Genomic DNA, 12,906 nt, shown 5'->3' with positions numbered 1-12,906 from the left:
AGAGAGAGTGATAATGTGCCTATCCTAGAATTTTATCTTCAAGAGTTAACTTCAACTTTAATTTGGGTTCCAGCCCAAAGACACAGCAGACCTAACCCGGTCACTTCAGTACATGTTCCTTTGCTAGTAGATTCCAATGTTTGGCTTACTCTGTTTGTACATTTGGTGGGCTGCTGTGAGATACATTTTTGTATCTTACAATGTTTGTAATGTTGCAGTCTTCACATGCTGGATAAAATTAAATCATCAATGATTGCATTTAGGCCTCAATACTTATAGGGCCTTTTGCTGCCAGAATCAAAGAGACTCAGGGAAACAACAGTGGAAGGGGAGGAAAGTGAAAACGATGTTATTCTTTGGGGGCGGGTGGCCCATGCCTTTGTTTCATCCCCAAAGTAGTGACCTTATCAGGAAGATACACTTTGGGGTTGGCTATTTAGGGTCATTCAGGCACTAGCATCAGGCTTGCGGGAAATATTCCAACCATCCAGAAATGCTCTCTAGATATTGTTTCAAATGTTATCCTCATCCAGGTACAACTAGACAGAATATGGGAGGGGGAGATTGGCCATAGGTCACACTATCCTCCTACTGTATAAATGCAGGTGTTTGACTACCTTCGAGAGGGCAGCTGAAGCTAGGCAGTCAAGCACTCTTTGGTACTGAGGAAGCTGAAGGAAGACAATGAGATAATGTCCAAGAGTAATTTTTCCTCCACAAATAAGTCAAATTGTACTCTCAAGATCATTCTTATCATCAAACAGCAGTCAGCACCAGTCACAAAAGGCACTCAATCAGTGCATCAGTGTGTCATTACTTACGAGGGTCGCCCAGAAAGTAATGCACCACATTTTTTTCTCAGCCTACAGTAATGGTACGAATGCGAAACTTTAGATATACATTATTTGAATTTTCAGGAGTGCGCACACAAATTTTTGGTTTCTTCAGACAGATAGCGTAGCTGCAGCAGTGTTTCGAAATGTCGTCTGTAAGTGATGTACATTACAAGCAGTGTGTCGTCATTGAATTTCTCACTGTGGAGAAAGAAACTGTTGGGAACATTCACAAACGTTTGTGTACAGTTTATGGAGAATCTGCAGTCGACAGAAGTACAGTTAGTCGCTGGGCACAGAGGGTGAGGCCATTAGAAGGCGGTTCGGCAGAGCTCCAAGATTTGCAGCGTTCGGGGCGGCCATCCACGGCTGTCACACCTGACAAGACGCAGCTTGCTGATGTGCTCATTCGCGAGGACCGACGCATAACAACTAGGCAGTTGGCGCTGAAGCTGTCAATCAGCAAAGGAAGTGTGGATGCAATCATCCGTGCTCTTGATTACTCAAAAGTGTGTGCACAATGGGTTCCACGCTGTCTTACGGTGGACCACAAATTTCTCAGAAAAAACATTTCTTCTGAGTTGCTGAAATGTTTTGAAGATGAGGGGGAAGTGTTCTTGTCGAGGATTGTGACAGGTGATGAAGCCTGGGTTCACCATTTTGAGCCCAAAACAAAACGACAGTCGATGGAATGGCGTCATCCTCAGTCTCCACAGAAGAAAAAATTCAAAGCAACTGCTTCCGCCGGTAAGGTCATGATCACTGTGTTTTGGGACTGTGAGGGCGTCATACTCATTCATGTGATGCCAAGAGGCAACACCATTAATTCTGAAGCTTATGTGAAGACATTAACCAAACTCAAAAAGCGCTTCCAGCGACTTTGGCGCCATAACAACTCAGGTGAATGTTTAATTCAACATGATAACGTTCGGCCTCACACAAGTTTGAGGACTTCGGAACACATCACTAAACAGGGTTGGACTGTGTTACCCCATCCACCCTACAGCCGTGACCTAGCTCCCTCAGACTTCCACTTATTTGGGCCATTAAAGAATGCCATTCGTGGAAGATATTTTGAGGATGACAAAGAGGTGATTCGCACAGTGCAGAAATGGCTTCGTGACCAGAAGTGGTACTGACAGGGCATACATGCCCTTGTGTCTTGCTGGAGGAAGGACATAGAACTGGATGGAGATTACATGGAAAAATAGGGAGTGTAGAAGAAACATCATTCTTTCTTGTGTGTAAGTTTCATTGTGTTCAATAAATAATTGTTGAAGAAAGAAAATGTGGTGCATTACTTTCTGGGTGACCCTCGTAGATGCAGATGGCAACTGATGACGAAGAGAAATTAATGGGAGAGGCAGGAGGGGTGGCTGGAGGGCGGAATGGGGGCAGGGAAGGGGAGAATTGAGTCTGGGAGAGTGGGGGATGAGCAGATTGCGTCTGGCAGGGGGGCTGGATCAGCACTGCTAGAACCACCAATATTCTAACCCCCATCCTGAACCTGACCCTGCTTTTCAGCTGGCATAGGTCCAAGTAGAACCCCACATGCCATAGAGACTTACTTCCAGGTAAGGATGCCAGATGCAAGGGAGGGCCCCAGGATGAGGTCCCTTGTTATCTGGTGTGCTCCCTGGGGCATTTGGTGGGCTGCTGTGAGATACAGGAAGCTGGACTAGATGGCCCATGGCCTGATCCAGTGGGGCTGTTCTTATGTTCTTAAGGGAACATATATTCCCTTACCCAGAGGAGACCTTCATAACTGCCCCCCAACCATAGGATGCAGTCATCACCATTTTGATGTGACTGCATTGAAGACGGGTGTGAGGATAGGGGATTGTTTCCCTCCTCTCCAGGATGACGTCCTCCAGTCCTGAGACTTCTCACCCGGGCAGCCGAGGAGTTGCACGCCTGAGGTTGGGACGAAGCCTGATCATCCCCGGAAGTCTCCCCACGGTCCTCCTCTGGCTGCCTGCACTTCTCCAGGTCGGCCACCAAGGCTTCAAGGGAGCGGACGCGTTCCCTGAGACCCTGGAGCTCCTTGCACCGAGGACACACCCATGTCTTATGGCCCAGAGACATATAATCATACATGTGGCACTCGATGCAGAACACTGGATAGCCCCCACCCTGCTGCTGGCTGTCTGACTGCATAGCTTTTGTTGTTGTTGTTGTTGTTGTTGTTTTATTTAGGGGTCCTTTTAAAAACCATACACTGGATAGCAGCCCTCTTCTCAAGGGAAGAGGAAGGGCAGTGTATGGGGCCCTGGCCTCCTCGCCCTGCTGCTGAACTCGCCCAGATGCTAAACTCTCGTGCCTTACCTGGCACTTAGTTCCCGAGGCACTGGGTTCCCAGAGGCCACACACGTCTGCAGAGAGCCTCACGCGATGGCCGGCCTAGCTTTATACTCCTGGCTGGCTCCTCCTCCCTCCTTCCTTCCTGATTGAAAGGGGGCTGGCCTTCCCAGGTGAGTTTACAAAAGCTCAGGAAGACAACAAGACTGCTGATGGGCGTGACCTACTCTGCAGGCTCCTGAATGGACTGCTTGGATTAGCCTAATGGGGTTCTTAATGGGTTGGGATTTGCCCCTTACTAGGTTCTTTCCCTCCTAGTTCTGTTTTCTTAGGCTGGACTGTTTTTGTAACCTCAAGCTAGTTTTTATTTGGGTTTGTTTAATTATTTATTGCTCTCTAGATCCTGTGTCCTGTGTCCCAATTTACTGACCTGTTTAGGTTATGTTCTAACTTAGATTAAGTTTAACCTGGGTTAGGTATAGGTTTAATTTAAACAAGTAGAAAAACCTGCTTTTCACTTTATCCTCCTCCCTTCCTTCGATTAGGTGCTACCTTAGGTGCAGCTAACTTTCAACTTTGATTTAAATGCCTGACCCTTGGGCTCTTACTCACGAGTAGGACTCTGCTCCTGCTCAGAGTAGACCTATGTACCTCCCTTAGGTGCTAACTTTCAATTTTGATTTAAGGTTGATTTAAAGGTAAGGTTAAGGTTAGAAGACAGGGAGTTAGAAAGACAAAGTGTTAGAATGAGTACACTTACCTCCTCCTCCTGCTCCTCCTCCTCTCCTTCTCCAAAACTCAGAGGTCTCCTTGCCTTCTCCTCGCCCATATGCTAAACTCTCGTGCCTTACCTGGCACTTGGTTCCCGAGGCACTTGGTTCCCAGAGGCCACACGCGTCTGCATATTCTTGGGCACTGACTTGATCAGCCCTAGGATATACAGGCCCCAAACAGTGGCATGCTGGACTGGGGCAGTAAGCCTGTACACATTTACCTGGAAGTAAGTTCCACTGAAATCAGAGAAGTTTACTTCTGAGTAGACATGCACATGATTGCATTACAGAATATCTAAAAGGTTAATGTCATATAAGACATGTTTAATGAAAGGAAACCCCCTTTTGTCAGTGGGGGAAGTGGAGCTTCTGAAAATCCTTTTGTTTCTTATGCTTTGTATGCATTATATATATATATATATATATATATATATATATATATATATATATATATATATATATATATATATATATATATATATATATAAATGTGTGTGGCGCTGGTTCATGACCCAGGAAAGCATGACCCAGGCCAGCACTGTGAAACAGAAAAGGGAAGCAGTGAGTAACCTTTAGTGGAGTCGCATGACTTATTAGGGTATGCAGTCAATACAGTAGTAATTTTGTGCAGTGTGCAATAACCAGGTGATACAGCATGCACCTCTCGTTCTAGCCCAGAGATCAAGAATTACCAGCACATCCTGGCCTTGGCATTTGCAGTAAAGGAGATCAATGAAAATCTTCAGCTCTTACCCAACATCACTTTGGGCTTCCACATCTATGACAGCTTTTACGATGCAAAGTGCACTTATCAAGCCACATTGCTGCTTCTGTCTACATGGGAGAGATTTGTCCCCAACTACGTATGTGACGTTCAGAATAAACTGACAGCGGTCATTGGGGGACTGGATTCCCAAACCTCCCTTCATGTGGCAACTGTCTTGGATATCTATAAGGTTCCACAGGTAGGCTATGGATGTGTGTAATATGTTTGAAGTCTGGGAATAAACTACAGGTAAGATTTGGAAGTTTAGAGGCAAAGGTAGGTGCATGTGGAATAAGGAGGAAGACTTCAACTTTGTGTGAAAGTCTTAGAAAAAGATGTTTAATAGTTTGAATGAGTTCGATTTGGGCCCCAATGCTATCCTGTCCAGCCTTGCTGCATCATGCGAGCTGGCCTGAGACCACAGCATGCCAGAGATGTAAGTAAAGGAATTTGCCTGGCACAAGTCTGAGTGAACCCAAGGAATTATGGTGAGGCCGGGGAAGGGCATAAGGTACTGGTGGCTGATAATCACTCATTGTCCTCCCCAATATGCCTCCCAATGTCCCTGGTCCTCACCCAGTCTTCCTCCCTCTGACCAGTTACTCCACCTCTCTACCCACTGCCTATCCAGTTATGCCAAGTTCCTGATGCCAGGGGATCTGAGAGGGCTGCAGCCACATGGCCAGCACTGTTCACCATTTCCAGCAGCATGCCAAGTAGTGTGTAGTAGCATATCACATTTTGCAGTGCTGTAAGTTCTGGAAGTGCAGCCTGATGATCAGACTGGGCTGTCAGACTCTCATGGTCTTCTTTCACTTCTCACCATCTTTCTTTAGCTCATCTATGGACATCCTCCTGCAATGAATGATAAAACCCCAGGACTTCCATTCTACCAGATGGCTGCTACAGAAACACTGCAATGTACAGGAATTCTCTATTTACTTCTGCATTTCAGGTGGACATGGATTGTGCTCATTACAACAGATGATGATGATGGAGAAAGGTTTGTGCAGTCAGTGTTTCCACTGTACTCCCAGCATGGCATCTGTTTTGCCTTTATAGGAAGACTCCCCCAAGTAACTTTTATTACTGAAACTAAAGACCAGGTGATCAAAATACATGATCGCATAATGGAAAGCAGAGCCAACACAGTGGTGCTTTATGCAGATAGGGAGGAGATTTTATTTGTGATAGTCGAAAGTTTTACAGAGACAACATATACGATGAGTAAACTGAAAGGTAAAGTGTGGATAACAACTGTCCACACAGATCTTAGTGTGCTGGAAGATGAACAATATCTCATCCATGGTGCCTTATCCTTCACGCTTCACTCCAATGATGTGCCAGGATTCTATGAATTCATTGAGAACAGAGACCCTTCCACTTCAATGGGAGATGATTTTCTTCATGACTTCTGGCTAGAAACAATCTCCTGTGTAATACCAAATGTGGTTGTTGGCCATGATAAGTTGCTCAATTGCACAGGAAAGGAGAAGATAAAGGACCTTCCTGTGAATGAATTTGAAATGAGCATGAGTGGCCAGAGTTACAGCATTTATAAGGCAGTCTATGTCATGGCCCATGGTTTAGATGCCATGTCATTGTCTCAGCTCAAACACAGATCAATGGTGGAGAGTGGGGCATGGAACAAATTGTGGCAGGTAATGGGCACAAATATTTAGCTCTGTATTGTGGGTATAAGAACAGGCATTAACTGTAATTGCATCTTCCTGCTCTCACATTTTCATCTTCGCTTGACTTCCCATGGACTGGAAATGGCAGAATAGCTCATGTTTCAATCAGCAGTCTGTGCTTGCATTCTTCTGGTCTAGGACTGTACTCAGTGCACAATGTTCAGTGTTGTAAGTTTGCTAAACCAGATTTCAACCTTGTGTTGGATTGGTATACCTCTTTTCCACCAAAATAAAATCTGCTACAAAAGTGGAGACTGTTTGTCACTTTCATGAGTCACTCCACAGAAACCGATGAAAGTGTTTGGGCTTTTGTGCAGTGGCGAGATCAGGTTCTTCTTTCTTTACAAAACAAAGACTATTACTATCTCTGGTGTATTACACCAGGTGATATTACACCAGACTATTACAAGGTGACCCAAAAAAACAACAACCCACAAATCTTTGAATAAAACGCTTAATTTTAATTTTTCTTCTTTTTTCTTTCAGGGTATACGACTTTGTGCATGAAATATTGGAAAAATAATCTTCCCCAATATGTCTTGGTCAACCAAATAAAAACCATACATGTATCATTCTGGACATTTATTCCTTCTGACTAATTATTTATGGGTTTTGTTTTTTGGGGGTCACCCTGTACATAATGCGAGATCTTGGGATCTATATACTTGTATATGCAAGTATTCAGAAATGTGGAAAATGTGATATCCAAAATGCTTCTGGTCCCAAGCACTTCAGATAAGGGATGCCCAACCTGTGTATTTCAGGCTGAACAGTGAAACACACAGTTCTCTCACAGCCTCATTTAACCCATTGACTTCTCTTTCTTATTCCAGCTCCATCACTTTCTGAGAGGGGTCTCATTTAACAACAGCGCAGGGGATGAGGTTTCCTTTGATCAGAATGGGGAGATAAGCGTGGGATATGATGTTATCAACTGGGTCAATCCCTCCAAAGAATCATTTCAAAGAGTGAAAGTTGGGAAGATTGTTTCCTGGGCTCCTGCAGCCCAGGCATTCACCATCAATGAGGAGGCCATAACATGGCCCAGCTGGTTTAATCAGGTAGTATCCAGATTTTGCAGATGCATTGTAGCAAGTTTATGTGTCCGATATGGCAAATGTTAAACATTATGGAGTCAAAATGGCATTTTTCAGCAGTACCTTCTGAAACCTGTCTTTTAGATAGGACAAAAGCCACTATAAAATTATCCACCAAGCATAATCCCAGTCAGTAGGCCAAGAAAGATATCATTGTTGATAGTACTAAACCTGCCGAGAGGTTCAGAATGCCATGAATGCATGCTTCAGGTCTACTTCCCTGCAGAGCTTGTTTTCCAGGGTGACTGTCAGCCCAATCCTATGGGCACCTTCCACTGACGGAATGAGCATTCTGTCAGTGGAAGGCCCACTCTGTTGCCACTCTGGCTGCAGTGACATATGCAGTAAGGCTGCCGGCATGAAAGACTGGTGGCCGCAAGTGTTTGCCACCGCCAGAGGAGGTGAGTTGATGCAGGGGGTTGACTGTGGACAGGGAGGGGGAGGTTCATATTGGAGAGGGGGATGATAGGGGCAGGGCTTATGGCTGCTGAGAGGTGTGTTGGAAAGGGCAAGGGGCACAACTGATATATATGCATATATGATATATATGCATGGCCTTGCCTCTCCCTTGGGTCCACTTGGATGCACGCCAACCAAACTATCACAGACTCTAGGAGGACCATTAGGAACCATGGCACAGCTGAGTAAGAATTTTGATTACTCACCTCTCCATCATTCCATGGTCCTTCACCGGCCCTCAGGATGCAGTGGATGCTGTATCAGCACTGCTGTGCCTCGCAGGCCAGCCAAAGATAGGAATGAGTTATACATTTTTTCCATCCCAAAATACAGATGAATTGCTCTTGCATACAGCTGTTTCATACCTGTCTATTCAGGTAGCAACTTGGTGGCAAGATCACAGAACTATGGCCCTAGCATTTTCAACATTTACATGGTGACTAAAGCTGTGGAAATGTAGTTCACGTGTCACTGTAGAAAGAGATGAAAAGCCCCAAGAATCCAGAAGATTCCAAGTTTGTTTTTCTCAAGATAACCATGCCCTCTTTCGTTTCCGGATTAGGCACAACCTGTTTCTGTGTGTAGTGAGAGTTGCCATCCTGGATCAAGCAAGAAAATGAAGGAGGGGAAGCCATTTTGCTGCTATGATTGTGACCCATGTCCAGAAGGAAAAATTTCAGATCGGACAGGTTAGAAATATGTACTTAGTTATTTAAATAGATTTTCAGGGTTGAGAAAGAAATTTTTTTTGGGTGGGTGGAGAAAGAAATTTTTTTTGAGGGGGGGTCAAAGTATGAAGGGCAGTGTGTGCATGTGGCATTGTCACAAAACCTAGACCAGGAGTGATAATATCTTACAGGACTCTTGTAAGGATTTCAACAACTTCATTAACCTAAACACTCTGTTCACTAGAGAAAAGCTATAATATTTACAGTGTCATTTTAATATCTGTGTATCCAACCTTTGGGAACAAAACTTTAGAATTGGGCTGTATGTTTGTTAAAGTAACTTTTGCAAGGCTCGCAATTTCACCTGAGTTCCAAACTCTAGTGCAGGGAAGTCAAAGTCATGTCATGCAGTGGGCTGAACAGCATTAATGTCTCTTGCTGAGGGCCAGAAGTGACGTCATTAAGCAGGAGATGTCCTAAAATAAGCACTTTTTCTCACATAGGCATGAGAAAAAAGTTAGCTGCAAATGACAGAAGAGAAATTATGCAAATCTTGATCATATTTTCAAGATATGGGACAGCCCAATTATCACACAGGCTGCCTTTTCAGCAGTGACACCTCAGCACAACTCAGAGGTTGAGAGCATCTGATGGCCCAAGGTCAAGATAAAGAGCTTCTGTAGGCCACATATGGCCAGCAGGCCTCATGTTTGACAGCCCTGGTTTAGGGGGTAAATATGAAGTTTTTGGTTTAGACCTCCAGAGCTGCAACCTATTAGAAGGTTTCATTTTTGCAAACATGCAAACGTGCCATGAGTTGTCTAACATTGGCAGCACTTGCCAATTTCACAGGACCAGTCATCATTCAGTTCCATGATTCAAGTGATATATGTAGCATGTTGGTGAGATTAAAATCAATGCTTTCTTTTTCAGACATGGAGGACTGTCAGAACTGCGCAGAAGAAAGCTATCCAAACAAAAAGCAGAATTTCTGTATTCCCAAGACTATCAACTTTCTGTCTTATGAAGAACCTTTGGGCATCATGCTGACCTCTTTTGCTCTTTCTTTTTCTTTGATCACAGTTCTGGTGTTAAGATCTTTTATGAAAAATCATGATACCCCTATTGTCAGGGCCAACAACCGGAATCTAACCTACACTCTCCTTGCCTCCCTCCTGCTCTGCTTTCTTTCTGCATTGCTTTTCATTGGTCATCCCAGGAAGTTCATGTGTCTCCTCCGACAAACTGCTTTTGGCATCATTTTCACAGTGGCTGTTTCTGCTGTGCTGGCAAAAACCATCACCGTGGTTCTGGCTTTTATAGCCTCCAAGCCAGGATCCAGGATGAGGAAGTGGGTGGGGACAAAACTGGTCAGCTCCATTGTTCTTTCCTGTTCTCTTGTTCAAGCAGCCATTTGTGTGACCTGGCTGGCCACAAACGCCCCATTCCCAGATGTGGATTTCCATTCAGTGACGGGTGAGATTGTGCTGGAATGCAATGAAGGGTCAGTGACTATGTTCTGTTTGGTCCTGGGCTACATAGGCTTCTTGGCTATTATCAGTTTCACTGTGGCTTTCCTGGCCAGGAAACTACCTGACAGTTTCAATGAAGCCAAATTCATCACCTTCAGCATGTTGGTCTTTTGCAGTGTTTGGCTCTCCTTTCTTCCAACCTACCTGAGCTCTAAGGGGAAATATATGGTGGCTGTGGAGATCTTCTCTATCTTAGCCTCTAGCACTGGGTTGCTGGTTTTCATCTTTTCCCCAAAATATTACATTATTGCATTTAGATCTGAGTTAAACACCAGAACACAGCTTATCAGAAGAAAAAAAACTGAAGAATTAAATTGTCTATGACTTTTGATGTCTTTTTTAGTACAGTTTAGTACAGTTTCTGAACAGCAGAATGCTGAACACTGCCCCTTGGGAACCTCCCAGTTTAGACTTTCTCCATATCTTTGCAACACTTCACAATTAAAACATCACTTTGGAAAAAATAAATCCAGGGATTGTATCCCAACTTTATGTCATCATGACAAAGTAACGTCCATGTTTTTAATGGATGTGATTAAAGATACCTTTCTCGTTCTTTACTAACTAGACTTAGGATTCAATTTCAGCTTATCTGAAAGGAAACCATATTGTATTTACACCTCACACTTCATTTTAGCAATGCTGGAATCTTTATATAGTCATGAATTTTTGGTATGTGAAGCAACAAAATGATTTACGATACGATAAAACTTAAAACAAAACAATAGTTGAGCAATCCACTCAATGTCATGTCACATTAAGAAGCCAAAAAGCTTTCGTTTGTAGCTGAATTTCTGCATACATTTTATTTATTTATTTATTTATTTATTTATTTATTTGTACATACCCTGCCTTTCTCCCCGAAGGGACCCAAGGTGGGTCTTGGACTATTCATGTACCCTACATGGGCTGTTCATCTCCCAGCATTATGGAAATTTGTAGTGGCGTTAAGACAAACAAATACATATAAAGGTATTTGTAAACAGAGATGGTAAACAGAGAAGGTAAAGGTAAACAGAGATGAAAATACCACCCAATATAGTGTCTTCTGTTCTTGTGCATGAACAAAGGTAGTATTTCAGCTGATGATAATGACTACAAAGCATCATACCTTAAACAGCAATGCTGGCAACCTTCAGTCCTGAAAGACTATGGTATTGCGCTCTGAATGGTGGTTCTGGAACAGCGTCTAGTGTGGCTGAAAAGGCCAATTCGGAAGTGACAATCCCTTCCAAACCGGGAGCAAGTGCAGTCTGTCCCTGGTCTGTCTCCCTGGCTATGGGCCTTTCTTCTTTGCATCTTTGCCTCAGACTGTTGGCCAAATGTCTCTTCAAACTGGGAAAGGCCATGCTGCACAGCCTGCCTCCAAGCGAGCCGCTCAGAGGCCAGGGTTTCCCACTTGTTGTGGTCCACTCCTAAGGCCATCAGATCCCTCTTGCAGATGTCCTTGTATTGCAGCTTTGGTCTACCTGTAGGGCGCTTTCCTTGCATGAGTTCTCCATAGAGGAGATCCTTTGGGATCAGGCCATCATCCAGTCTCATAACATGACCGAGTCAACGCAGGCGCCTCTGTTTCAGCAGTGCATACATGCTAGGGATTCCAGCACATTCCAGGACTGTGTTGTTTGGAACTTTGTCCTGCCAGGTGATGCCGAGAATGCGTCGGAGGCAGTGCATGTGGAAAGCGTTCAGTTTCCTCTCCTGTTGTGAGCGAAGAGTCCATGACTCGCTGCAGTACAGAAGTGTACTCAGGATGCAAGCTCTGTAGACCTGGATCTTGGTATGTTCCGTCAGCTTCTTGTTGGACTAGACTCTCTTTGTGAGTCTGGAAAATGTGGTAGCTGCTTTACCGATGCGTTTGTTTAGCTCAGTATCGAGAGAAAGAGTGTCGGAGATCGTTGAGCCAAGATACACAAAGTCATGGACAACCTCCAGTTCATGCGCAGAGATTGTAATGCAGGGAGGTGAGTCCACATCCTGAACCATGACCTGTGTTTTCGTCAGGCTGATCGTCAGTCCAAAATCTTGGCAGGCCTTGCTAAAACAATCCATGAGCTGCTGGAGATCTTTGGCAGAGTGGGTAGTGACAGCTGCATCGTCAGCAAAGAGGAAGTTGCGCTGACATTTCAGCTGGACTTTGGACTTTGCTCTCAGTCTGGAGAGGTTGAAGAGCTTTCTGTCTGATCTGGTCCGGAGATAGATGCCTTCTGTTGCAGTTCCAAAGGCATGCTTCAGCAGGACAGCAAAGAAAATCCCAAACAAGGTTGGTGCAAGAACACAGCCCTGCTTCACTCCGCTTCGGATGACAAAGGGGTCTGATGTGGAGCCATTGAAGACAACGGTGCCCTTCATGTCCTTGTGGAAGGATCTGATGATGCTGAGGGGCCTGGGTGGACATCCCATCTTGAGGAGGATCTTGAAGAGGCCATTTCTGCTGACCAGGTTGAAGGCCTTCGTGAGATCTATGAAGGCTATAAAGAGTGGCTGTCGTCGTTCCCTGCATTTCTCCTGCAGTTGTCTAAGGGAGAATACCATATCAGTGGTGGACCTGTTGGCTCGGAATCCGCACTGTGATTCTGGATAAACGCTCTCTGCAAGTACCTGGAGCCTCTTTAGTGCAACTCGGGCAAACAACTTTCCTACAACACTAAGGAGAGAGATGCCACGGTAGTTGTTGCAGTCACCCCTGTCACCTATGTTCTTGTACAGCATGATGATGTTTGCATCCCTCATGTCTTGAGGTACTCCACCTTCTCTCCAGCAGAGACAGAGGATTTCATGCAGCT

At 44.6% G+C, this 12,906-nt stretch overlaps 1 protein-coding gene across 1 annotated transcript; it reads left to right on the top strand.

The window, feature by feature from the left end:
• The first annotated feature begins 1,751 nt into the window (after nucleotides 1-1,751).
• LOC136653364 (vomeronasal type-2 receptor 26-like) lies at nucleotides 1,752-10,444 on the top strand. Its single transcript, XM_066630271.1, has 7 exons — nucleotides 1,752-1,775; nucleotides 1,886-1,965; nucleotides 4,578-4,869; nucleotides 5,507-6,331; nucleotides 7,198-7,425; nucleotides 8,483-8,609; nucleotides 9,522-10,444. The coding sequence occupies exons 1-7, from the start codon at nucleotides 1,752-1,754 to the stop codon at nucleotides 10,442-10,444; spliced, it is 2,499 nt and encodes an 832-aa protein (XP_066486368.1).
• The last annotated feature ends 2,462 nt before the right edge of the window (nucleotides 10,445-12,906 follow it).

The sequence above is a fragment of the Tiliqua scincoides genome, chromosome 5 (genome assembly GCF_035046505.1).
Source record: "Tiliqua scincoides isolate rTilSci1 chromosome 5, rTilSci1.hap2, whole genome shotgun sequence".
In the NCBI taxonomy this organism is placed as follows: Eukaryota; Metazoa; Chordata; class Lepidosauria; order Squamata; family Scincidae; genus Tiliqua; species Tiliqua scincoides.
This window is presented reverse-complemented; position numbering and strand designations above follow the sequence as displayed.